At 42.7% G+C, this 27468-nt stretch overlaps 1 protein-coding gene across 2 annotated transcripts in view; it reads right to left on the bottom strand.

Moving 5' to 3' along the window:
• The window catches only part of TANGO6 (transport and golgi organization 6 homolog), a 117087-nt gene that overhangs the window by 27533 nt on the left and 62086 nt on the right, over positions 1–27468 (bottom strand). The window contains exons 15-16 of one of the 2 annotated variants that reach the window (XM_038754653.1): positions 24695–24835; positions 3774–3925 (exon numbers count right to left, since the gene is read on the bottom strand). In XM_038754653.1, the coding sequence (XP_038610581.1) occupies positions 3774–3925; positions 24695–24835 (293 nt within the window). Of the gene's footprint in view, positions 1–3773; positions 3926–20114; positions 20184–24694; positions 24836–27468 lie in introns of those variants that run through there. The other variant, XM_038754654.1, reaches the window with a different exon arrangement.

Below are 27468 nucleotides of genomic sequence, written 5' to 3'. Positions count from 1 at the left end.
ACTCAGCTACCGATCTCAGAATGACCCTCCCTGGAACGCTCTCCCTTTTCATATCCGACAGGCAATTACTCTCCCCACCATCAAAAACTAATTGAAAGCACATCTCCTCCAAGAGCCCCTCCCCAACTAAGCTCTCATTTATAATAATAACAATGATGGCATTTATTAAGCGCTTACTACGTGCAAAGCACTGTTCTAAGCACTGGGGAGGTTACAAGGTGATCAGGTTGTCCCACAGGGGGCTCACAGTCTTAATCTCCATTTTACAGATGAGGTAACTGAGGCCCAGAGAAGTTAAGTGACTTGCCCAAAGTCACACGGCTGACAATTGGCCGAGCTGGGATTTGAACCCCTGACCTCTGACTCCAAAGCCCGGGCTCTTTCCACTGAGCCACGCTGCTTCTCATTTCCTCGTCTTCCACTCCCTTCTGCATCGCGCAGTTCCATAGCCCTTATGTACATATCAGTAATTTATTTATATAAATGCCTGCCTCCCCCTCTAGACTGTAAGCTCATTGTGGGCAGGGAATGAGACTGTTTTATATATATCTCTCTCTATATTTTTAATGGTATTTATTAAGCACTTACTATGTGCAAAGCACTGCTGTACTGTACTCTAGCGCTTAGTACAGTACCTGCACACAGTAAGCACTCAATAAATTTAACTGATTGATCGATTCAACTCCTGTTGAGATAAGAAATGAAATGGTACCTTCGGAATAGCGATGGTTTAAAAAGACCACCGTGGCTCAGTATTGCTGAAATTGCTAAGTGTTTCCAGTTTCCAGGTCGGGAGCAACATCCCGGCCATAACCCGACGCAAGGCTGAAAACCGCTTACGGCCCACCGGATCCTAACGAGCCGGAAGCTATATGGGCAGCCCGCCAAAGCCTCAGCACAACCCCAACAGCTGCACCTGCCTCTAAGCCCCAGTTGTGAGGTCCTCGACTCCCTTGAGCTGTCGTGGTTCCCCCCGTCCCTGCCAGCTGGACCCCAAGATCCACCATCATCAAGGGTTTGAGATCTGAGACACACCACAGCCCGCCTGGAACCCCAGGATGGCCGACTCGGTCCTAGTTGAGTGTCTGTTCGGTATACCTGGGATCTCTAAAGCTTACTGACAGTGGAGACAGCCATTAAAATCACAGATTGGAGGAAGTAGTAGAATACATAAGATGTATACTTAAGTGTGATGGGTTGTAAACGTTTAGGTGCCAAGGGCACTAAAGCACAGCAATGTGAGTTTTGGAATGTAAAATGAAAAGACTAAAAATCAACTGGGGAAGACTCTTCTTATGTCTCCCTTGAACACTACTTCTTTGAGAGGCTCATCCATTCCTATGCAGATGATGTCTACATCACCCCCGTGATTTCAAATCTCTCCCTTCCTCTTCCCTCCAGGAAATCGATCAGTGGTATTTATTGAGTGTGTACTATGTTCAAAAAATTTCCACATGAATGTTCCACCAGTCCTGTAAGCTCAATTTGTGTAAAACTGAATTCATCTTCCTTTCCTCCTCTCCTCCAACTAACTTTTCTCTTAACAGTTGATATAATGATTATAATTGTGGTATTATTTCTGTGTCAAGTATTGTTCTGAGCACTGGGACAGATACAAGATAATCATGTCAGACACAGTCTAAGAGGAAGAACAGAGACTGAATTCCCATTTTACAGATGAAGAAACTGAGGCACAGGGAAGTTAAGTGACTTGCCCAGGGTCACACAGCAGGAAAATGGTAGAGCCGGGATTAGAACCCAGGTCCTTTGACTAGCAGGCTTGTGCTCTTTCCTCTAAGCCATGCTGCTCCTAACACCACCATGCCCCCTGCCACTGAAACTTGCAACCGTGGGTATTGCCTTGACTCCTCCCTGACTTTCAACTCTCTATTTAGTCAGATGCTAGATCCTGTCAGTTTTTTCTCCCACAACTCTTCCTGGATCCACCCCTTCGTCTCCATCCAAATGGCCACTACCTTTGTCTAGTCACTTATAATGCCACAGCGGGACTATTTACATCAGTCACCTTACTGGTCTCCCTCCCTCCAGACTCTCCCCTCTCCAGTCCACCCTTGTCTCTGCTGCTGGATCATTTTTTTCTAAAAAAGTCATTCTGTGAACATCTCCCCACTCCTTAAAAACCTTCAGCGGTCACTTTCTACTTCTCGACTACCCCCTCCTCTTTCTTCTCCTTCTTTCCCACTTCATTAAGCAAAAATTATCTGCATTGAGCAAAAACTCCTGACCACTGGCTTCAAGAAACTCTCCATCAGCTTTCCACAGCTTACTAGCTACTCTTTTCTCCCCGTCTCCAAGTCTCGGTGCCTCTCATGCTAACCTACTCACAGTGGCTCATTTTCCTCTCTCCCACTTCTGACCCCTTGATCAGGCTTTCTTCTGCCTGGAATTCCTTCCCCTTTTACTTCTGTCCCATCACTGCTCTCTCCATCTTCAAAGCCCTTCTGAAATCACGTCTCCTCCAGGAGGCCTTGTCTGTTCAATTTTTCTTCTTCTCAGGTCCCATCTCTCCAACCACTACCACTGCAGTTCCTTCCCATCTATGCACTTAAAACATAATCAGCACTTCAAAACATATTTACCTTCCCTACTATTGAAGCAGGTAATCATATATTTTTCTTTTCTCTTTAAATGATTTCTTGCCTGTCTACCCAGCTAGACGGTAAACTACTTGAAGGGAGGGGTCACCTCTTCTAACCCTATTGTACTGCGCTGCACATAGCTAGTGCTCAATATAAATTCAATCGTATTTCATTCAATCGTATTTATTGAGCGCTTACTGTGTGCAGAGCACTGTACTAAGTGCTTGGGAAGTACAAGTTGGCAACATATAGAGACGGTCCCTACCCAACAGCGGGCTCACAGTCTAGAAGAGGGAGACAGACAACAAAACAAAACATATTAACAAAATAAAATAAATAGAATAAATATGTACAAGTAAAATAGAGTAATAAATATGTACCATTCATTCATTCAATCGTAAATGAATGGTAAATAAATGACTGACTGATTATAAAAGAAGCAAGAGACATGTTCTCTGTCCTCAATCAATCAGTCAATGGTATTGAGCCCTTAATATTTGTAGAGGACTGTTCTAAGCGCTTGGGAGAGCACAATACAAGAGAATTAGCAGTCACGTTCCTTGCCCATAATGATCTTGCATTCTAGAGGGGGCATGCCCACAAGGAGCTTATACCTTAAAGGGAGTGACAAACTTGAAAATATTGGCAAACAGAATAACTATCTGAAAATACAATTGGATATGTATGCATTCACAAGTGCTGAAGATGGGTATGCATTCATAAGGTGGCCGGGGCCGCTGCGACTCGAAGTGTAGGAAATTATTTGGGGAAGGCTTTTACTGTTTCCAGTATTCTAAAGGTTAACTGAGGTGGGAATGGGATTTACTACCCCATCTCAAATTTCAGGAAAAATACTTAATGAAGGAGAAAGGAATAACCTGGTACCTTAGGAAATGCACAGCTTTATGATCTGAGACTTTAGGAATGCAGCCTCATTCTTGCTGTTAAAAGCAAACAGAGGGATAAAATGCCCCACTCAACAATAATGCAAAGGCCACCCCTAAAATCTGGCAAAATACCCAAGGTCATCTTGGAGAGCTCTGAAACAATCATTCTATTGGGAGGGTATGGGAGAAGAGAAGTGGGGGAAAGGTTAGGGTTTGGTTCACATTTACAGCTACATCCTACTGGTCTTTTGAACTACAGTAAGGGATTCTGCAATGGAGAATGTACCTCATGAACCACAGAGCCCAGCATAAAGCAGAGCCTTTGACACAATTCTCCAAGGTTGGACAGGCTGCTCGCTCTGAAGGTACCATCTGGATCTTTTGCTCCTCTCAGGAACGTGTGGATCAAAGGCTCTCGGTACTGGGAAACCATGTCCCCTATAAAAGAGAGAGAAAACATCAGTGCTCATTTAAAGAAATGCTTAAGCTTTTTAATAAGGACGAATCAGAGTAAACGTTCCCTTATCAACAGCAACATGCTCTTTCCCAGGGCAGCAGTTTGATAGCCAAAGAGAGGTATAATACAACCCCAAATTAGGCTTACTGAGAGTTGAAACTCTGTGAAATTGGGCTTTTGGGCTGGCTTTGATGATGGAGTCTCTCGTAGTAAACTATGCAAGTTTCAATCCAGTCACAAGACCTCAGGAATGGGAGCCTGCCCAAAGAAATCTTTTACAATGCTGGGGGTCCGCTATTTCTGGCTCCAATTTCTGTCCCTTGCCATCAGGAGGAGGAGGTTGAGGAGGAGGATGCTCCCCCCACCTTTGTGATCCTCACTGGGATCTAGACTGTGAGCCCACTGTTGGGTAGGGACTGTCTCTTTATGTTGCCAACTTGTACTTCCCAAGCGCTTAGTACAGTGCTCTGCACAGAGTAAGTGCTCAATAAATACGACTGAATAAATGAATGAATGGGAGGAGCAATGCAGTCATAGTAGCCACAACTGTGATGGGCAGATCAAGCCCAAAAATGGCATGGTGCTTATGTGGACCAGGAGCTGGGGTGATGTTTGTGTGTGTAAGCCCTTGCCTCAGCAGCAGCTCTGGAGCTCCAACTCCATCCCTTTCCCAGGGGAATTCTGGGATCCTACCTAGGTTGATCGAATATGGGCGGCACTTCTTTGTGGAGCTTTGGAATGAGGGTGAAAGGAACCTCTTGTGCCCAGCCTCGGTGAGGATCAAAAAGGTGGCAGCGGAGGAGAAGCATGAGTGGGAACCAGTTGCTTTCCTTTCCCCTTCCTCTTTTTACTCTTTTTACTAGAGAAGCAGCGTGGCTCAGTGGAAAGAGCCCGGGCTTTGGAGTCAGAGATCATGGGTTCAAATCCCAGCTCCGCCAATTGTGAGCTGTGTGACTCTGGGCAAGTCTCTTCACTTCTCTGGGCCTAAGTTCCCTCATCTGTAAAATGGGGATGAAGACTGAGCCCCCTGTGGGGCAACCTGATGGCCTTGTATCCTCCCCAGCACTTAGAACAGTGCTTTGCACATAGTAAGCGCTTAATAAATGCTATCATTATTGTCATTATTATTCTCCTCCCTTCTGTCCTCCCCTGTGTCCTCAAAGCCCCATCTCCATGCTCAAAACGAAAAGTCAGCAGTCCTGGTAAAGAATCCATTTTAACACGGAGTCCAACTTCTCATGGTAGCCTTCTAGGTTCTTCCAGTTGCCAAGTGAAAAGTAACTTTGCATGCATGGGTGTGGGAAGAGCTGGCCCAATTCCAACCAAGGAAGAGGCCAACTGCTGGCAAAGATTAATAAGAAAAAGGGAGGGTCTCTGATGGGAGAGTCAGCAGAACCTGAAATTTAAGAGGGTTCTTCCAAGTCGTCTCATGTTGCTGCAGGTTTGATCCAAAGTTCCTCAATACTGGCCTGCGTCAAAACTTACAATGTTACCCTGACTCTGACGCAGACATGCAAATGCAGACCCCGGGGCACACACACCTAACAGAGAAAGGAAGCTTGTGGCTGCAGGGAAGTCAGAGAAACCAGGACAAGAACTCTGACTTTTCAGGTTTAAGAAAATGAACCTGGCCTGGCCATATAGTTAGCAAAATGTGGTAAGCTTAAAGCTTAGAGGAAAATTCTTTCAGGGCAGAACACTCTAAGTGAACCAAAGTGCTCAGGAAATAATCAATCAATCAATCGTATTTGAGCGCTTACTATGTGCAGAGCACTGTACTAAGCGCTTGGGAAGTACAAATTGGCAACACATAGAGACAGTCCCTACCCAACAATGGGCTCACAGTCTAAAAGGGGGAGACAGAGAACAGAACCAAACATACCAACAAAATAAAATAAATAGGATAGAAATGCACAAGTAAAATAAATAAATAAATAAATAAACAGAGTAATAAATATGTACAACCATATATACATATATACAGGTGCTGTGGGAAAGGGAAGGAGGTAAGATGGGGGGATGGAGAGGGGGACGAGGGGGAGAGGAAGGAAGGGGCTCAGTCTGGGAAGGCCTCCTGGAGGAGGTGAGCTCTCAGCAGGGCCTTGAAGGGAGGAAGAGAGCTAGCTTGGCGGATGGGCAGAAGGAGGGCATTCCAGGCCCGGGGGATGATGTGGGCCGGGGGTCAACGGCGGGACAGGCGAGAACGAGGTACAGTGAGGAGATTAGCAGTGGAGGAGCGGAGGTTGCGGGCTGGGCAGTAGAAGGAGAGAAGGGAGGTGAGGTAGGAGTGGGCGAGGTGATGGACAGCCTTGAAGCCCAGGGTGAGGAATATGACGGAAGAGTGTTTGGCTCCATTAAATGGTGGGAGTAGCAACAGGAGTTGAGGCGGAAGTGGTTGGAGAAGTTGGATGCAGGTACGTGCAGAAGGGGAGGTTTGAGAATAAGGATTCCGAGCTGGGGCGGGCAGGTTAAGAGAAGGGGATAATAGGAGAGGATGGAAATGAAAGTGGGAAGACTGGGGAGCCACAGCATAGATGGACGCAGAGGACTGGCTTAGAAACCTTCAGGGAGAGGTGGGAGGGTCACTGAGAGGCCTGGCCAGCTCCTTATGGCTGGCTCCTTTTCTTAACTCTTCCCAAAGCCTCCTGAGATAGTTCTCTCCTTGGACTGGAGTGGCAAGCTGCTGATTAGTCAAAAAAGCTTACACATGAGCAGGAGTTTGATTATTATTTTCATTTCCAGTACCCGTTAAGCGTGGGGCAAGATACCACATAGCCAACCACCATCCTTTCCGCTCGTACTTCACATTAGTGCTCCGCACTTTTGAGTACAGGAGAATAGTTGCTGCAATTCTTAAATTTCCTAAAGTCTTTTCCTCCAATTTTTACCTTCTGTTCTTCCATATTTTACCCAAAGGCTGCTATTCTGGTAATTTACTGTTTTGTACACTGTCAGTTACTTTTCTTACAAAATCCAATACGTATAATTGTACATTCATTCTGTGCTTTTAAGTCTTTTGGTTTTGTTGCTAGGGGCTTTGCTCTTAATTGTGAAGTACTTTTTACATGATGTAAGTTTCCAAATTTATGTTTCAAAAGTTGCTTCTTGCAATTCTATGCTCTTGGCTAGAAGTATCCAAAATCTTACTTTATAAGGTGCTGTACGCAAAACTGCCCCTTTATTACAATGAAACATATTTTTCTGAAGAATTTTCTTTCTTCTGTGCTTTAAATCATTAATTGTTCCAAAGCCTTCTTCTAGCAAACTCTCAGTCTCTTATCTTTTTCTTCTAAATGTCCTAATCTCAATTCTTCCTTAGGAGGTCCTTCAAATTTTGTTTTTTTTTAATAAACTGATTATCCATTTTATATAAACCGCCTTCTTGTAATTCTAAATTTTTTGCTTCATGTTCAAAGGCTACATTACTAAACTCTACCGGATACAATTTTAGTTTCCAGGCTAAAAGTTTCTCTGTTTGCAGTAAAGCCTTCTTTCTCAATTCTATCCTCGGCCCCCACATGCACTAGCTGCTTCTTTTAATTTTATTGTTTGTACCCAAGACAAACACTAGTTCTTGTAAAAACTTTTGCTAGCAATTGTAGTGTCTGTACTTGAGGTCTCTACCACATTTTTTCTAAATATTGTGAGATCTGGGCAAGAGGTCGGCAGCGAGACAGAGGAGATGGAGGTACAGTGAGAAGGTTAGCATTAGCGGAGCCAAATGTGCGGGTTGGATTGTAGTAGCACAGCAGCAAGGTGAGATAAAAGGGGACAAGGTAATTGAGTGTTTTAAAGCTGATAGTAAGGAGTTTCTATTTGATTTGCAGGTGGATGGGCAACCACTGAAGTTCTTGAGGAGTGGAGAAACATGGACGGAATATTTTTGTAGAAAAAGATCTGGGGAGCAGAGTGAAGTATGGACTGGAGTGGGGAGAGTCAGGAAGCAGGGAGGTCAGCAAGGAGGCTGATACAGTAATCAAGTCGGGATAGGATAAGAGCTTGGATTAACATGGTAGCAATTTGGATGGAGAGGAAAGGGCAGATTTTACCAATGTTGTGAAGGTTGAACTGACAGAATTTAGTGATAGATTGAATATATGGGTTGAATGAGAGAGAGGAGTCGAGGGTAAAGTCAAGGTTGTGGGCTTGTGAGACAGGAAGGATGGTGGTGCTGTCTACAGTGATGGGAATATCAGGAAGGTCAGGATGGCTACAAAATGTTCCCAACAATTCTCAGAAGCTGCGTTCCCCTCAAAACTTGACTAATACATTATGGAGATCACCATTTTGGATTTAGACTACACATGCCGTTCCTGCTGACCCTAAAGGTTTACATGGATGTTAGGAACACAGACTATGTTATGTAATCATCCATACACCTGGGACATATACAAGTGCTCTTTATTTAATCGTGATGGAACTGCCTGTGTATACAGCAAGTGTGTTATGTTAGGTGGTAGAAAGGTAGAAGGAAAAGAGTCTTCCTCTATGGTGACAGGAATCAACCTGGCAGCAATTAGGTCATTGAAAACTAATATTTTATTTCAGGGTGTGCCTCACCAAGTCAGAAATTAGGATTCCCCTCCGCTCAGCCCTCCACTGACATCTTTCATCAATGCAAATTTATCTCAACTTGTCTTAAAGTTCTTGTTGTTAGGTTCCAAAGCTGGGGGATAGTGGGAGGAAGGAAATGTATTTGATAGTTGCTGAGCTATTAACTTTGTGTAAACAAGGAACACTGCATATTAAAAGGGTATGGGTGTGTGTGGGAAGCGGTACTTAATATGAGCACAACTTCCCTCTTACAAAGGCCCAAGACCAAGGGCTTGAGGCTAATCTTAGCTTCACGGATACTTATTGCTGTATCCCTCTATATTCTATAATTGAATAGTCTATGATTTATTACAAGCCATGTAGTGAAACATGTCTGCAACAGTTCAGCCTTCAGGCATCAGTTAGAACATAGAACCTTCCTCTTGAAAAGCATAATTTGTAATGAATGGCAATATCCCTTCCAATATTTTATTTGTGCATTAATCAGTGAAAATTCAATATCAGGCTCCATGATTTTAGAACTAGCTGAGATTAGTGCATATCCCAAAGAAGACCTTCCAAATGATTATTTATTTCACTTATAATAATAGTAATAGTAATGATAGCATTTATTAAGCGCTTACTGTGTGCAAAGCACTGTTCAAAGCACTGGAGAGGTTTACAAGGTGATCAGGTTGTCCCACATGGGGCTCACAGTCTTAATTCCCATTTTACAGATGAGGTAACTGAGGCACAGAGAAGTGAAGTGACTTGCTCAAAGTCACACAGCTGACAGTTGGTGGAGCCGGGATTTGAACCCATGACCTCTGACTCCAAAGCCCGGGCTCTTTCCACGGAGCCACGCTGCTTGCAATTAAAAAACCCAACGCAATTATGACAATGAGATGAGAGAATTTTCAGGATCCTCAAGAGCCCTATGGTAAGATTACATCCACACTCAAAGGTGGATAGATACCTATTCCACTGGAAAGACCTCCAGGGAGGGGAATGCTATAATTTGCTGCAGGAACTCAGTCAAATGCTTAAGAATCTTCCAGCATAAAAGCTTTTATTTAAACATATCTCAAGTATCCAACCTTGTCAATTTCAGCTTTTTCCTGCCTCAGAAAGATGATTAAAGTTCTTTTGAGTTTTATTTTTCTAGGCTTAATAATACCATTACCTTTGTGTTTATGTGGCCCCAACCTTTAATTATCTATTCCAGATTTTTTCAGCCTCCAGGGATACAAACAGGAGTAGGTTTCTTCTGTCTTCCCTGATCCTGCACTTCCACTGTGGAGGAGTGTGATTAAACATACATGAATATATATGACCGTCCTTCATATTCAAGGATGGTGATACTGATGGTGAAATCCTACTCCTGTGTGAGTGCTGGGCTGAAAAGATCCAATTGGGACCTTAAAGATCATAAGATAGTCTCATGTTTCTCCCATGTATTTGCCACTTTCAGTGCTATTCTTCAAAACTGCATTTGGCCATTAATTACCTGTACCTCCTTCAAAGACATCTCCAGAGTCTCAAAGTTACTTCACATCTGATGGGCCACTTTTACATTCCCAATAGCAAACTTCGATCACAAACAATGAGATCTAAAAATGGTGAACTGATACAGATCATATTGAAGACGAAAGGGCAATACAAATGTTTTTAAGACCTAATGAAGTCTGTTTTCAAGAAATGCAGTTTAGTGGCAGACTACTGGAAGACAATAGTCGCAAGCAAGACTAGCATGCAGTAACCAAGAGAGAGGTTCCTTTCCTCAAACAAAAGCTCAGGAAAGACAGGGATATTAAAAGGCAGTTTTAAAAATAATAATAGATACTGCAAGGGCAAACACTTAAAACAACCCAGTGTTGAATGACCAGGGGTCACCCAGGGGTCGTTTCAGGGCTACTGGTACACACGGATATGATCTCGCTATCAGAAGTTTCATCTTTGAGCACGGACATAGAGGATCACAGCCAAGTGGCCTACAGCTTCCTTTCCTTTAGGTTTCGGGGCTCAATGGGGCATCTCCTCTCTCTCCAACCCATCATCACCAGGGTGAAGACCGGCCACAGAAGAACCGGGTAAGTCAAAGCTGGAGGTTTTTCCCCAGTGGGGTACTGAGGCTCACGCAGTGGCACCTCACTTCCTCCCTTCGCCCCAACCATTGCTGGGGGGCAAAGATCAGGAGTGGGATGGGCAGAAGACTGCCTTCCCACCTTATAAAACATCCGGGAAGGTTGTGGTTGTTGGACCAAGTGTGGTTCTGAGGCCTAATCCTCCCAATAGCAAAATAATAATACTAATGGCATTTATTAAGTGCTTACTATGTGCAAAGCACTGTTCTAAGCGCTGGGGAGGTTACAAGGTGATCAGGTTGTCCCACTGGGGGCTCATAGTCTGAATTCCCATTTTACAGATGAGGGAGGCACAGAGAAGTTAAGTGACTTGCCCAAAGTCACACAGCTGACAGGTGGCGGAGCCAGGATTTGAACCCATGACCTCTGACTCTAAAGCCCGGGCTCTTTCCACTGAGCCATGCTGCTTCTCGAAATAGATACCACTATTTATTTAAAAATAAATAAATACCGCTATATCGATCATTATTATGACTTTACCCCATCATTTCTTTCCCTCTGTCCGTGCCCTAGCTTTTAGCGCGTGGCCCTGGGCCTTAGTCTACAAAGCACTGCAGTAAGCTCTGGGGAGAAGTACAAGGAAATTGCTTCAAAGTAGGCACATGTCATATGTAATAAAAGCCATTGTGTAATAAAAGCCATTGTGTAGTTTTTGAAAGAGAAACTGTGAAGCTTCTACATCCATATATTGGACATATGAAAATATAAAAGTTGGGAAACCCTAAATTAGCCAAGAATGCCAATAACTTAGTCAATGATGAGTACAATGGGTGGATTACCTTGTGTTTTCCCTCATGTTCTTACATGTTAACGCTTCTCAGAATCAAATAGAACAGAATTAAATGCTTTGCTGAAGTCAATGTATATTACAGCTATTCCTGCCCCCCTCTACAAAGAGCTGTCACAATGTAGGAAATTGCTCTGGTCTGACACAAAGCCATTTGGCTAATTGAGTAATTTAAATAATTTAAATAGTTAAATTATTTATACTTGTAGAGTCGATCAATGGTTATCTGGCCCTGAACTCTTGTGGAGTCATTTATCTGCTTGGTTCCAGTTCTGCTTCCACTTAACGTGTGACGGAGAATTAAAACAGGTAGGGTTGTACTCCAAGTTAATAGCACTACAACAAAGGGGTCCAGTCATCGAATTCATACTGAAAATCCACTTTTTTCTCCTCCACGATCTTTATCCAACCTCAATGGGCCAAATAGAAAAGCTTAATGAATGCCTCTGCTGAGAGACAGCCAGCTACACACATTAAAAGTCTTGTTCCAGAGCCTAGATAGTAACTCATGTATTTATAGAAATTCCTTTCTTGATCCCCAATTAAAATTGGGATTGGAAAGAACTCTGTGATTCCAATCCTAGACAATCAATGAACAGTATTCACTGAGTGACTTTTGTGTGCATAGCACTATATATAGTTAAGCAGTTGAGAGTACAATAGAATTCCTGGGCATGAAACCTGCCCTCAAGAATTTTAAAATCTAGCCAGAGAGTCAGATACTAAAATAAATTACAGTGAGGAGGCAGAAGGAAAAGAGGATATATATATCTCCTATATATATAGAGAGAGAGAGAGAGAGAGAGAAGCAGAGTAGCTCAGTGGCAAGAGCCTGGGCTTTGGAGTCAGAGGTCATGGGTTCAAATCCCAGCTCCGCCAATTGTCGGCTGTGTGACTTTGGGCAAGTCACTTGACTTCTCTGTACCTCAGTTACCTCATCTGTGAAAAGGGGATTAAGACTGTGAGCCCCCCTCGTGGGACAACTTGATCACTTTGTAAACTCCCCAGCGCTTTGCACATAGTAAGCACTTAATAAATGCCATCATTATATATATATACATATACACACACGAGCTAGTGCTTAACTAATAAGGTATTCAAGATATAAAAGTGAGGCAGGAGGTTATGAGTACTTAATTGCTTAGGTGGTACACAAGTGCTGAGCAGGCAGTAGGGGGAATACACGCAGGGGAGATTACACATGAATCGGGGAAGGCCTCCTGGAGGAGATGAAATTTCAGAAGGGCTTTGGAAATGGGGAGAGCTGTGGCTTTTCAAATTAAAAATATGGAACAATTCATAAATTTGCAGGCAGGAGGAAAACGACATACAAATGGCCTTGTTAGAGCCTTAGGACTGTATATTTAGTACACATTAGAGAATTATACTGCTTTCATGCTGAAGCCAGCCTTTGATCTTGATGGGGCTTGCCAATGAAGCTGGTACTACTACCCTGAAGAGTCACTGGACAAAAATGCTGGCTAGTGCTATGCAGTTCACTCCTGCTGCTCCCCATGTGTTAGAGCCCAGTTTTTTTCTCCAGGCTTTTTACCAACTAGCTGATGCCCTCAGATTTCCATTTCCAATATTAATCCTGCAGGTGGGCCTGTTCATGGGTTTGAGGGGGGCAGAGCTTTTACATCCCAAGCATTTCTAGGACTATATAACCTGGAAATGTAGTGGTTGGAGATGCCCTTAAGACAGAGACATTTATACAAATGAATAATTTATAATATATAATTTAAAGATCATCATCATCAATCGTATTTATTGAGCGCTTACTATGTGCAGATCACTGTACTAAGCGCTTGGGAAGTACAAATTGGCAACATAAGATATGTACATAAGGGTTGTTGAGGGAGGTTCAGGGCACATCCCTCCAAACTGTGGCCACTGGATGATGAGGTGGGACATGTGAGATTTCCAAATAATGGTCATATGGGGAATGGAATTGGGGAAATAGTAACTGGAGTAGAAGAAAAGGTTTATAGACACGATCAAGTATATCCTCACTTGGTAATAATAATAATGTGCTTAGAACAGTGCTCAGCGCTTAGAACAGTGCCCAGCACTTAGAACAGTGCTCAGCGCTTAGAACAGTGCTTTGCACATACTAAGCACTTAATAAATGCCATTAAAAATGTCATTTATTAAGCGCTTACTATGTGCAAAGCACTTGGCATTTATTAAGCGCTTACTATGTGCAAAGCACTGTTCTAAGCGCTGAATGCAACACTGCAGTAGTCTGTTGGAGGGCAGAGAATAGAACAAACTCTCCTGGTTGGCAGCAAAAGAGAAAGAGCGTGGCTCTTCTTGAGTAGAGGCCTCGCCAAAATCATGACTAAGTGGGAAAACTGAAAATTGGTGCTTCAAATAAGGCAGTCTGTCCATTTAACTATTGGGAACTGACAAATATTTCCAGAAACCTGCTGTGCCCTTTACCTTTCTTCTGGTTTCCTCCCCTCCCTTTCTCTGCTGTGCACTTCAAAATGGAGGGGAATCTGGGTCAATTATAAAGGGCAGGTGAAAATGAATGCAGGGGCAGGGGGGAAATTCACAAAATAACCCAGATTAATAACATTAAAATCTTGACCTGGAAATATTGGCTAAAATATGCCAAATAGATATATATCAATAACGTGCAAATCATGCAAAAATATTTGTGGTTCTCTTACACTTTTAAAATTCTATATGTGACCTGAGCACACATTACTGCTTCACTACATTGACTACATAATGCATAATACATAATGCGTAATGCATTCACTACATATGTATTCACTACATAAACAAACTGATTGGAATTGTGTTGTTTTCATTTTATGCTCAGGATGCAGAAAGATAAGCTGTTAAATATCCCAACAACAACAAAGTAATAATAGTAATAATATTCACAATTGTGGTAGGTGTTAAGTGCTTACTACGTCCCTTTAGACTGTACGTTCATTGTGGGTAGGGAATGTGTCTGTTATATTGTTATATTGTATTCTCCCAAGAACTTAGTATAGTACTCTGCACACAGTAAGCGTTCAGTAAACATGATTGACTGACATTTGCCAGGCACTGCACTAAACATTAGGATGGATACAAGCAAATCAGGTTGCGAACAGTCCCTGACTCACATAGGGCTCACAGTCTTAATCCCCATTTTACAGATGAGGTAACCGAGGTGCAGAGAAGTGGAGTGACTTGCCGAAGGTCACACAGCAGACAAGTGGTAGAGTCTTCAAGACTGTGAGCTCACTGTTGGGTAGGGTCCAACTCTATATGTTGCCAACTTGTACCTCCCAAGCGCTTAGTACAGTGCTCCGCACATAGTAAGCGCTCAATAAATACGATTGAGAGAGAGAGAGAGACAATCCAGGTCCTTCTGAATTCCGGGTCTGTCTCTATCCACTGGGCCACGGTGCTTTGAATTCAATAACAGTGCTCAAACAGTATCCCTTCCTCAGCAGGAACTTGACTAGCAGAGATGAGATAGTCCAGCTAATGATATAACATTATAATCAATTCCTTCATGCAGATTTTCAGTCCTAAGATGGACTGAGCCTCATCTGATGTTTAAGTAAGAATCAGTTCAAAGACCTCGAACCACCCAATGCCAGCCTCTACAACTAAAATCTCTTGCCACTATCCTCCAGTCCTCGAGCTACACGACAAAGAACAATGAAGAAAAATAAACTTTCTCCGTTATCAATGTTCGATGACCTAGATGTGTCAGAATTCTTGGCTCATGTTGACTGCAATGCCAAGCAAAACAGGGAAATAAGTCACGGGAATGCAGGAATTGTTAGCAAGGCAGAGAAGATCTACTTTCAATCCGTGAATATATCTAACATCAGCTGGTGATCACCAACATTATCTTCAGCTTACTGAATTAATGAAAGGCAATTTGGTTCTAAACAGTGGCGTAGTTCAGCCATGCATGGAGTTCATTAGACTGACAATTGACTGACCTGCTCCTAACACATTAGCAAATCATTCAAAGTGCTGAAAATTGGTCTTTAAGCCGTGAAACTAGTCCAATGTGAGGGTCCAGGAAAACAATGATGTTTGCAAGGAGCTTTTCAGCAGTGGTTTCAGGAGCGATACGAATCAAGGAATCTTATCTACAAGTTCCAAGGTACAGCAAATGGGAGTTTCTCCACACCACTAGTAGCCAGCCATTCAAACTTTGGGCCTGGCTATTTAATGCCATCAAAACTGAATCAGAGGATAAGAGCTATGTGCAGCTAAACCCGCATCCTTGCAACCCTGGTGATGCTGACATTCACTCGTCTTATATTAGTAGATCTGGACTCTGGCAGTTCCTAGTGAAACTGATTGCTTTAAAACACTCGTCCAGATCCCAAGACAATCCCATACTGGGGAAGGTGCAAGCTAATAAAGTTGGACACAGTCCATTCCCACCTGGGACTCGTAGTCTTAATCCCCATTTTACATAAGGCACAGAGAAGTGAGTTGACCAAAGTCACACGGCAGACAAGTGGAGGAACCGGGATTTAGAACCCAGGTTCTTCTGATTCCCAGGCCTGTGCTCTCTCCACAATGCCACACTGCTTCTTATTCTATGTAACCCAGTTGGAGGATGCAAAAAGGTACCTGGCCATTTGTGGACAAATACGTTTCTAATCCAAGAGAAATCTTCTCTAACCCAACGGGCTAGGGGAGTCATCCAAAGTTCTAGATGCACATTTAGGAATTTCTACATGTAAATGACTACTTCCGAAAAGGATAAACTCAGGAAAAAATGAAGATTACAGTGAACCCCTTTTTGTGGACAGGGTTCCTCAGCCGCCAGCCAGGGCCTTAGCAAAACTGGGGTACACTGTGAGCCCACTGGTGGTAGGTGTTAAGTGCTTACTACGTCCCTTTAGACTGTACGTTCATTGTGGGTAGGGAATGTGTCTGTTATATTGTTATATTGTACTCTCCCAAGAACTTAGTATAGTACTCTGCACACAGTAAGCGTTCAGTAAACATGACTGACTGACTGATTTGCCAGGCACTGCACTAAACATTAGGATGGATACAAGCAAATCAGGTTGCGAACAGTCCCTGACCCACGTAGGGCTCACAGTCTTAACCCCCATTTTACAGATGAGGTAACTGAGGCGCAGAGAAGTGGAGTGATTTGCCAAAGGTCACACAGCAGACAAGTGGTAGAGTCTTCTAGACTGTGAGCCCACTGTTGGGTAGGGACTGTCTCTATACGTTGCCAACTTGTACTTCTCAAGCGCTTAGTACAGTGCTCTGCACACAGTAAGCGCTCAATAAATATGATTGATTGATGATTGAGGTAGTGTACTTCCAAAATCAAGGTCACTAGTGGTCATTTTTTTACCTACTGATTAGCCTCTTTTTATGTCCCTTGTGCAGGTGTGATGAAGTGGAAATATGAGGCCTTCTCACCTGCCCCGTAACAGGTATCCTTCTTGCCTCACTGCCATATTTCACTTGCCAGCTGAAGGGCAGCAGGTTAGGAGGGTGCTAACATCAGAGGGGAATTATATTTTCTAACACCTTGTCCCTCTCATAACGTTGTGACTGTACCCTGTGACAAATAGGCACCTTTAGCAACCAATATAGCTGCTACACCGGTGGCACACCTCTGCCCATTTGGCAGGCACAGTTTACCCATGCAGCAGTGACACGGTGCCAGGAAAAGGCAAAGAGTATAAGGAATTCTGGAGAGGGAGGTGAAACCACATTTTCAATATGACACTTTTGGTTCAAATGTGCGTGCATCATTCACTGGGTTACGATATTTTTTCAACCAAATTGTTAAATTGTTTCAAAAAGGGCAGGCAGAGGAGGCTAATCTATTTTGTAAGTGAATGGAGAGGCTGTGAAATCACTGCTTGTACTTTCCAAACGCTTAGTACAGTGCTCTGCACACAGTAAGCGCTCAATAAATACGACTGATTGACTGATTGATTGACTGCAAAACACAACCAGTCCCTGAAAGCACAGAAGTATCAACTCACCTTCTGCCCAAGTTAAATGGCAATAAAGGGTATGCCAAAGAAATCCAGGGCAGCAGTCATTATTTTTGATATCACCCGAGTCACTGTCAATCAATCAATCAATCGCATTTATTGAGTGCTTACTGTGTGCAGAGCACTGTACTAAGCGCTTGCACGGTACTAAGCGCTACACAAAGAACCCAGGAGAGTATTGGCTAAGTAAGCATGACCTGGGGCAGACCAACTGAGATTGCTTAATTCCTGGGTGGGAGAAGCTAGAGGGCTAACAGGCAACACAATTAGTCCAATTACCAAGAAATGCTTTTGTCCCAAAGGGTTTTGGCAATTCAAAAAAATCCATAAACCAATAACTGAGGCATTGATTTCTTTGCAATGGGGAATGCATTTGGTCTGAAGAAAGAACCGTAGCAAGAATTTCTATAGAAATCAGCTCACCCCATCGTATCTCACCTCACTAATCTCTTACTGCAACCCAGCCTACACACTCTGCTCCTCTAGCGCCAGCTTAGTCGCCGTGCTCCGAGCTCATCTATCTGGCCGCCAACCCCTTTCCTTCGTTCTCCCCCGGCCTGGAACTCCTTACCCCACCATTTCCACCAGGACATCACTCTCCCCATCTTCGAAGTATAATGAAACTCACATCTCCTCCATGAGATGGTCATGGGTTCTAATTCCACCTCCACCGTTTGTCTGCTGTGTGACCTTGGGCAAGTCACTTAACTTCTCTGTGCCTCAGTTACCTCATCTGTAAAATGGGGATTGAAGACTGTGTCCAACCTGATTTGCTTGTATCCACCCCAGTGCATAGTACAGTGCCTGGCACATAGTAAGCCCTTAATACTATTATTATTATTATCATTATTATCATTGTTATTAAGAGGCCAGCCCCTATTTAGCCCACTTTTCCCCAGCTCCCTCTCCCTTCCGCCTCATCTATGCACTTAGATCTGTACCCTTGGGCAACTGATATTTTCCCCACTCTCAACCCCACAGCACTTACATACATATCTTTCAATTATATATTATACATTACTAATGTCTGTCTCCCCCACTAGACAGTACACTCATTGTGGGCAGGGATGTGGGTAGGGACCATCTCTATACGTTGCCAACTTGTAATTCCCAAGCGCTTAGTACAGTGCTCTGCACACACTAAGCGCTCAATAAATACGATTGAATGAGTCATGTCTGCTAACTCTGTTGTACTGTACTTGCCCAAGCATTTAGTACAGTGCTCTGCACGTAGTAAGCACTCAATAAATACCATTGACTGACTGCTACAGAAGCCCTTGTGAGTTAAGATGTTTCAAATCAAGATGGAAGGCACTTCATGTTTCTAAATTTACACTGTTCTGACTTTACAATATTTTGGTTTCAACTTTATAACACTAGCTTCTGTGTATGTTGGGGGGCTGCACTGGAGCTGCCGGGAAATGGGGAAATCATTTTAAAAGCGGTAATAAGGGTGGGGGGAAAGGAGGGGAATTGCTAAAAAGTGTTGGAAACTGGCATGGGGGAGCTTACCTGATTACTAGACAGAGTCTCCAGGGAGAAGGGACACGTCCATTTTACTTCCAAGGAAGTAAAAGTAGGCTACCTAATCGTGGATCCTCCCTGACTCGATATATATGGCTGAATGTAGCTGTATTACTCATCTGTAATTAAGTACACAACTCAGGGTAATTTTGATGAAAACTGAATATCTAACTTTGGGTCAGGAACAAATGTCCCGTTAATAACATGAAAAATTGACTCCAATTTACAATATAGTTTCCAGAAGTCCATTGTATCACAAGTCATAAGTTGAAGCAGTGTAGCCTAGTAGAGAGAGCATGGCTTGGGAGTCAGAGGACCTAAGTTTTATTCCCGCCTCTGCCACTTGTTTGCTGGGTGACTTTGGGCAAGTCACTTAACTTCTCTGTGCTTCAGTTTCCTCGTCTTTAAAATGGGGAGTCAGTCCTACTCTCTCCTATAGACTGTGAGCCCCATGCGAGGCAGGGTCTGTGCCCAACCTGATAAACTTAAATCTAACCCAGTGCTTAGAACAGTGTGTGGTAGAAAGTAAGTGCTTAACACATAGCATAATTATTATTAATTACTATTTTAAACCGGAGGACTTCTTCATTAGCTCGTAAAGCGCAAACGTTGGTTTAATCAATGGGGGTTTAATCAATCCGATTCTCATAAAACAAAAATGAGCACAACCAACTCCACCCAAAGTCTGTCACTGACAAGACTGATAACAAACTGCTTTGCGTGCAGATTCAATAAGGTGTGTTCAAAGAGGTGTGTTCAACGGCGCATGATCTGGCCCAAAACAAGGTGGGATTCTTCCTTGGAGGGTAAAGCCAAGAGTAAGTACAGAAATGTGATCACAAGGATGGAAGAGTTCCAGGTTTACCGCTAAGTTATTTAAAAAGATGAAAGACAAGAAAGGTAATTTAAAGGAGGGAGACTCTTGTCAGAGTTGCAACGATGAAAGTGTTAAAGTCATCCCAGTGGTTTAATTAATTTAATTTGCTATATAAGTGCTTCAACTAGTTAAAGCACGTCCAGGATAAAGCAGACAAGGGATACGGCCTTATAATACTGACAAAAATGTATCTGAAAGAGGGGGGTCCGAGAGTACAACTTACGGTTAGACCACATCACAGAATCCCCTTCGCGGAATCTCTACAGTGTTGCAAAACAATTCCTATTTTATCACAACCTAGTAAGGGGTAAAATGACTTGGATAGTGTTCCTTTCACATTATTTTCCAGCTGGAGCTGCAATCAACTCTAATCATCTGCAAGTTAACAGAAGCACGGCTAAAGGTTAAATTGTAAATGCTTGCAAATAAAGGAGAAAATAACAATTTCTCTTCCCCCGCCCCACCTCTTCCTTTCCCTTGTTCGCTGGAGAGGCAAGGAAAATTCCAAACAAATGCTTTAATTTACTGCTGAATTGGAGGGGGAGGAGAAGGTACTAAGAGAGGAGATGAAGGCTATGCTTACAATGAGAAAGCTGCAGAATAAAAACATTGACACATTAAAGTGTAATTATGTTATTATCTTGAAAAGAAAGGACCCTTTGCCAGTTGCATCTTGCACCTATGAGCCAGAGGAATTTTCTTGCAGCTGGTGATTTTTGGAAAGGAACCGGAATATCTGCTTAGACCTATTTAAAAGGATCCAACTATGAAAGGTAATACTTTCGCCTTTAAAAGCAAAAAAGGGTATTCACTTAATCAGCAGTAGTATGACTAGTAAAATGAGGTTACCTTCTAAAAGACCTGTGCTGAAAGGCAAGCAATAACAGGCTTGGTCATTAAATATTTTTGAATCTACAGTGGGTTAGGTGAATTTGAATGATCCTCCTCCTCTAACGAATGCAAGAAATGCACTTATTCACTTGAATTTGGATCGTTCCTACCTAGCACAGGTACGTCAGATGATGTCACACGGACACGCTATGTGGTAGAGGCCAAACTCCTTGTTACAAAAAAGAGTCCTCTGAAGAGGTAAATTCTGTTTCTTAAAGCTCTGAAGATCGGTTTTGTTAGCATAACACTGTTTGAGAAGGCACAAGAATCTGAGACTCTCTTGGCTTGCATTTGTGGATTCAACGGATTCCCTGATATTCGATTATCCTCAGACCTAAACACACCTCCCAACTTTTTAACATCTCCCTCTCCATTCTATAAGCTAGACTGTAAGCTCATTACGGGCAGAGAATATATACGCTGTTTCTGTTGTACTGTTCTCTCCCAAGCACTTAGTACGGTGCGCTGCACATAATAAGCACTTAGTAAATATGACTGAATGAATGAATGAATAAAGGTGCTTTTGATTTCTACCTTACTAATCACAGGTATTAGAAAGGTAAATAAAATGGGATGTCCTTTTAGAAGAATCTTACTCCTGACTTTCCCACTTCCATCCCACTCATGCTGTTCTTCCAGGCTGGAACTTCCTCCCTCCCCAAGTAAAAATAATAACAACAATAACAACAACAACTGTGATATTTGTAAAGCACCTCCTATGTGCCAAGCACTGTACTAAGCACTGGAGTACATACAAATTAATCAGGTCGGACACACTTCTGGGCCCACTTGGGGCTCACAGTCTTAGTTGGAGGGAGAACAGATATCGAACCTCATTTTACAGCTGAGGAAACTGAGGCACAGAGAAGTTAAGTGACTTGACTGAGGTCTCATAGCAGGTAAGTGGTGGAGCCAGGATTTGAACCCGGATCCTTTGACTCTCAGGCCCGTGCTCTTTCCACTAGTCCACTCTGTTTCTGATCACTCAACAGGCAAACTATAGCTCTCCCCACTTTCAAAACCTTCCTAAAATCCCACCTTTTCCAATAAGTCTTTCCCAATTAATCTCCCAGCATCTTAAACTACATAACTCCACCAGCCAACTCTAGCATTTCTGAATTTATTTACACATATCATCAGCACACATGCACAGATGTGCATTTGATTATTCCGACCACTCCAGCTGTAAATATTTTTATGTCTGTCTCCCCCGTAAAAGCCTAAGCTCCTACGGAGCATGGAATATGTCAATTTAATTCAGTACTTCCCCAAGGGCCTATTACTGTGACCTGCATCAAGAGGGCACTCAATACATACTATCGCTACGTACAGATTAAAAAAAAAAAACACCCTCCCATGATAATTTTAGCATAAAGTGTGATGTGGATTAGGGTTCTTTTCATAATTATAACAGCTAAAGCTGTTTTATTTCTCAATATCTGCACTAGGCAACCTAAAAGTAATTAGATGGGATGATGATAAGAGTCTCCCAATAAGAAGAAATTTGGACTGGAATAGTGTTTGCCAACTTAGACTGAGGGAGCCATAGAAGCCTACAAGAAATGATGCTGACAAGAAAAGAAATCGACTGTTACAGATCTTTTCACACCACCTTATGAATAAAGTGAGTAGAATGAGGGGTTCAAACATATGGGATGATGGAGAAATCATCAAAATGCGGGGACTACTAGGCATCCATCACACCAATGGACTGGAAATACTGGTGGGAACTGAAAATCACTGTAAAACAGACAAGCCACATCACTCATGCTGCACCTGGTGTTGGTAGTTTGAATTAGAAGCCAGGAGTTAAGCCAGGGCTGTGTTTACAGCTTCTTACTTTGAAGACGAGGCCACAGAAGGATTAATACTTCTAGAACTGATAGGATTCACATGAAACGCCAGGAGACTGTTTGGCAAATGATGGGCTGTGTTTACAGCTTCTTACTTTGAAGACGAGGCCACAGAAGGATTAATACTTCTAGAACTGATAGGATTCACATGAAACGCCAGGAGACTGTTTGGCAAATGATGATAATTACAGTTTCGTCTTGTATTCAAGGTCCCTCACAACACAGACAAGAACCCAATTAAAGATCCTCGGCTTCTTCTCATTGGTCAAACCACCACCCCACCCTTTCTGCGAGGTTATGGAGGAAAACAAAGTTCTTTGGAGATCCATGAGTGCGCTCTGCTGGTTTCAATGGCCCACACAAGCAGGAGGTAAGCGTTTCACCATGTAATACTTAATCCTCAATGTTCACACCAGTGTAAGAAAGGTTTCTGGGTTCAGGCCTTTGGGAATGGCTCATTGGTTTGATAGACTTGGGATCCAAATTTAGAAACCAGGCAAGTAGAAGCAGGGAGAATGGTAAATGTGGCCTGCTCTCAACGAGGGTGGCAAGTTCTTTCCTTAATCCTCATGCAATTATTTCTGGTTCACTGAGTTGTTCTAAGGATAGGAGGTTGAGAGGTTATTGCATTATCTCCCTTAGACCAAAGGCAATGGTCACCAAAAAAATACAGAAACAAGATACAGGGGCAGAGGAAGTAGAGAAAAGGAGGGAAATCATTGGGGGGCTGGGGGTTGGGGAGAAAAAGGGGGGAGCCACTGGCACTTTTAGTGAGGAGAGGAAATTTCAAAAAGATTTCAAGGTTCTTTCCAGTCCATAATTTTCCTCTGTACTGTATTGGTATGTTGGAAAATGTATAAGTTTTAGTGCAGCAGACAGATCAATTACTCAAATAGATGGTGAGATCATGCTTCTAATTTTGCCTTTTGTAAACAAAAAATTGTTCCTATAGTGAAGATGAAAAATGTCATCGTTTTAGAATAAAAGCAGGTTTAATAACTGCTAGCTCTGGTCTAGCTTAAAGGTAAATACCAAAGGTGCACAATTACTACTGGAGTAGCTGGGAAAATTACCTTTGTTACTTGGTCCCCAGAACATTAAACAATTCAATATAGATTAAAATGGACTGGATTTGTAGTTTTCTCTGGTCATACTTAAAGACACCTGAGACTTATCTTACTTTCTAGACACTATCTCCCAACTGTGATTTGACACCCTGATATGTGTCTTTGGCTTGAAATAATTAGCCCTAAGAGTCAATATAAAGTAAATGTAATGGACAAGTACAAAATCAACAGTCTTATTTCATTAGCTCATCTAATCGCTATTAAAGCAGTATATCTTCACACTTTCTAGTCCTTTGTGGTTACACGGTATTAAATAGCATCAACAATCATTTTTCTCCTTTATTAAAAATCTTCTCTCCATCTGAAGTACAGACAGGGAGTTGAAAATAAAACTGCTGCTGGCCAAAGGAGAAAAGAGCTCATATGTTATAAGAAACAACTTCTACCTCCTATCCGTCTTCTCTCTAATGGCCATGGCTATTTCTAAAATACGCGAGCACCACCCTCACCAAACAATCTGCAAGAGAGTTTTAAGGAACCACCAATATACCAAAGGGAGAAACTATTTACTCACCGAAATACAGGGAGTTGGAGCTGTTACCTCCTCTCTCTTCTAAGGGGCCATCTTCACACCAATTGTGAAATCTACTACTACTACTAATAATACTTGTGGTATTTGTTAAGCACTTGCTATGTACCAGGCATTGGGGTAGATACAAGATAATCAGGTGGGACATAGCCCTGTCCTACCTAGGGCTCACAGTCTAAGTAGGAGAGAGAACAGATATTGAAGCCCCATTTAAGAGATAAGGAAGTTGAGGCCACGGAATGACTTGCCCAAGGTCATATCATAGGTAAGGACATAGCCAGGCCTAGATCCAGGTTTTCTGACTCCAACGCCTGTGGCCTTCCCACTAGGCCTCCCTGCTTCAGTGAGGTGACGGGTTCACACCAACCCCAACCTTGAAACATCTCATGTAAATGGACAAGGATATGGCCAAGGATCTAGTTCCAATTAGTACCAAAATGAATGTCCCACTTCCCTGCGAGTAACAGAAGAAAAGAGTAAACTCACCTAGTGACCTGACAATTCGCATCAATGTTTCCCCAACTTTTATCCTCGTCTCCAGTGTGCATTTCACGTCAATGTTCTCATACTGTGACAGAAGGCAAGGCAGGATTTTTTCAGGATATACATCTGACAGCACAGCAACACCTAGTGATAAAGAAAAAAAGATTATTCCAAATAATAATCATAATTGTGGTATTTGTTAAGAGCTTACTATGTGTCACAGATTGAAGCGCTGGAGTAGGTACACACAAATCAGATAAGACACAGTCCCTATCCTAAATGGGGCTCACTATCTAAAGGAGAGAGAACAGGACCTTAATTCCTATTTTTACAGATGGGGAAAATGAGGCCCAGAAGTTCAGTTTCTTGCCCAAGGTCACACAGCAAGCAAGTGGCCGAATCGGGATTTGAAACCAGGTCACTTGGCTCTCAGTCCTGCGCTCTTTCCACTAGGCCATGCTGCTTCCTATCTATGGTGACTTAAGCAGTCGAAACTATTTATTGAACGTCTGTACTAAGTGACTGCAAGAGTACAACAGAGGTAAAAGACCCAATACCAGCCTTCAAGGAGCCTGCAGTTTAACGGAGATAGATATAAAATGAAGTTCAAATAGGAGGAAAAGAAAGTGGAAATGTGGAGAGCTGAAAGGAAAACAGCAATTTCTTATGTGCTATGCACATTCTCTGCTATGTGGCCATGTTGTTTATAGCCACCTAAACAAGTGGACAGAATCCAAAGAAACCCACTTGAGCGCAGTAAGCAATCCTTGGGTTGCTAGCTAATTTCATCCAGTCCTCTGCTCTTCATTCCACTCTGGCCCTCAGCCTTTTGTACTTTTATCTTCATGGATTTTCCCCAAGCCAGGAGAACTGCCAGCTGCTGATTCATCAGATAAGGTCACTAGCCCATTACCTCCCAAAAGTCTGAAAGATAAAACAGCTAGTTTTAATGCCATTTCTTAGGGTTGGTAAATCCTCTTCACGTACCCGTTCCTCCGACCATCCCAAGTGGGGTGTGGGACCTGGGGCAAATTGGCAGGGCCACCGCAAAGTCATCCACTGTGGTAAGAGCACGGGCCTGGGAATCAGAGGATCTGGGTATTAATCCCAGCTCTGCCACATGCCTGCTGTGTGACCTTGGACAAGTCACTTCACTTCTCTGAGCCTCAGCTTCCTCATCTGTAAAATGGGGATTCAGTACCTGTTCTTCCTGCTACTTAGACTGTGAGCCCTATCTGGTACAGGGACGGTGTCCCCCCGATTAACTTGCATCAACCCCCATGCTTAGTACAGTGCTTGGCACATAGTAAGTACTTAAATACCACAATTATTATTACTATACATACACAGCTCCCTGTCAGTTTTCCAGGAAGAGCTGAATGAGAGATTCCTAAACCATTCTTGAAAGATGATAATCCACCCTATCCTATGCGATTTATAAATTCTAAAGAGGAACTTTTGTAACTTCCCTTGGCAAAGTAGCCAAGTCTCTCACAAACCCTGGGCAGGAAATTCTTCCTGACTTCCTAACTCTCTTCTGCTACAATTTAGCTGCATTCTCTCTTGCCCTAACCTCAATGGAAATCAAAAATAGCTGATCACCACTATCTATAAAAACCCTTTCTTGTATTCCAAGACTGGTAAGTTTCCCCTCAATCTTTCTCTCCTAACGGTGAATTAACCCTAAGAAACACACTTAGGATTCTGAAAAAAAACTAATTTCACAATCCTTAAATCATTTTTGTTGCTCTCTTCCACCCTGTTCTACATTTGCCACACCTAGCTTAAGAGGGCTTTCAATTACAAAATGCTATTCTACTGTTTCCCATGATCTTAAGTGGCTTTTATATATTTTTAAAAAAGCAGGCTGGACTAGTTATTTCCCTGTTGCTAAGCGGCTGTCTATTTGCTGGTTCAAGTCCTTTTGTCTTGGATTTCTCGGAGCAATCACCTATTCTCTAGTGGGCAGACTGCAGGCACTCACCTGCCATTTCGTCAGAAGGGAAAATTCTCAGATTGGATAAAAATGGAGAGAGCAGGGCTTTGTACTCCTTTTATTTTCCTATTTGCAATGTGAATCAATAGCCTGCTTTGGCTTCACCTAATTTCCTGAGCAAGTTCAGCAAACATCCTGCCTTTTCATACCTTGAAATCCATATATACCAAGGAACCTAGCTGTCCTACCTTTCGACATCAGAGAATTTCTATAATAGCAAATTACGTTCACGTGAGTTTCCAGGGAAACACAACACATTAACGACTCTGGAGAGACGTGCAAAACGATCCCATCATCATTAGCAGAAACATTTATCGAGTGCCTACAGTGTATTTAGTACAGTACTAAGTGTCTGGGAATCTACATAGGAAATTGAAGAGAGGACAGTTCTGGTTCTCAAGGAGCTCACAATCAAGTGGGGTGAAAAATAAAAACAATTTAACGTTAAAAATTTTCAAAGTACAATTCAGCCAGATTGCCCAGAACTGCAGTGATCCCCTTCGTCTTCTTCCTTCCCTCCTCCCCTACCCCACTTCAGTAAATGGAAGAAATCCCCAAGGTTATAAATTGTCTATAATCTCCTCCTTCACTCCTCCTCCACTCATCCTAACTAAAGAGGTTGCCATGAGTAAGGGCAACAGTGAATAGAAAGTCCACCACAACTAAAATCAAGTATGCCTGGCTGGTTTAAAGCACAGAAAAAAGCAGACTACCAAACCTTTGGAACCAAAGAATAAAGCATCATTTTCCCCCTCGACCCAATGCTGCAGCCAAATAATAA

Source organism: Tachyglossus aculeatus, chromosome 11, assembly GCF_015852505.1.
Source record: "Tachyglossus aculeatus isolate mTacAcu1 chromosome 11, mTacAcu1.pri, whole genome shotgun sequence".
NCBI classification, from domain to species: Eukaryota; Metazoa; Chordata; class Mammalia; order Monotremata; family Tachyglossidae; genus Tachyglossus; species Tachyglossus aculeatus.
This window is presented reverse-complemented; position numbering and strand designations above follow the sequence as displayed.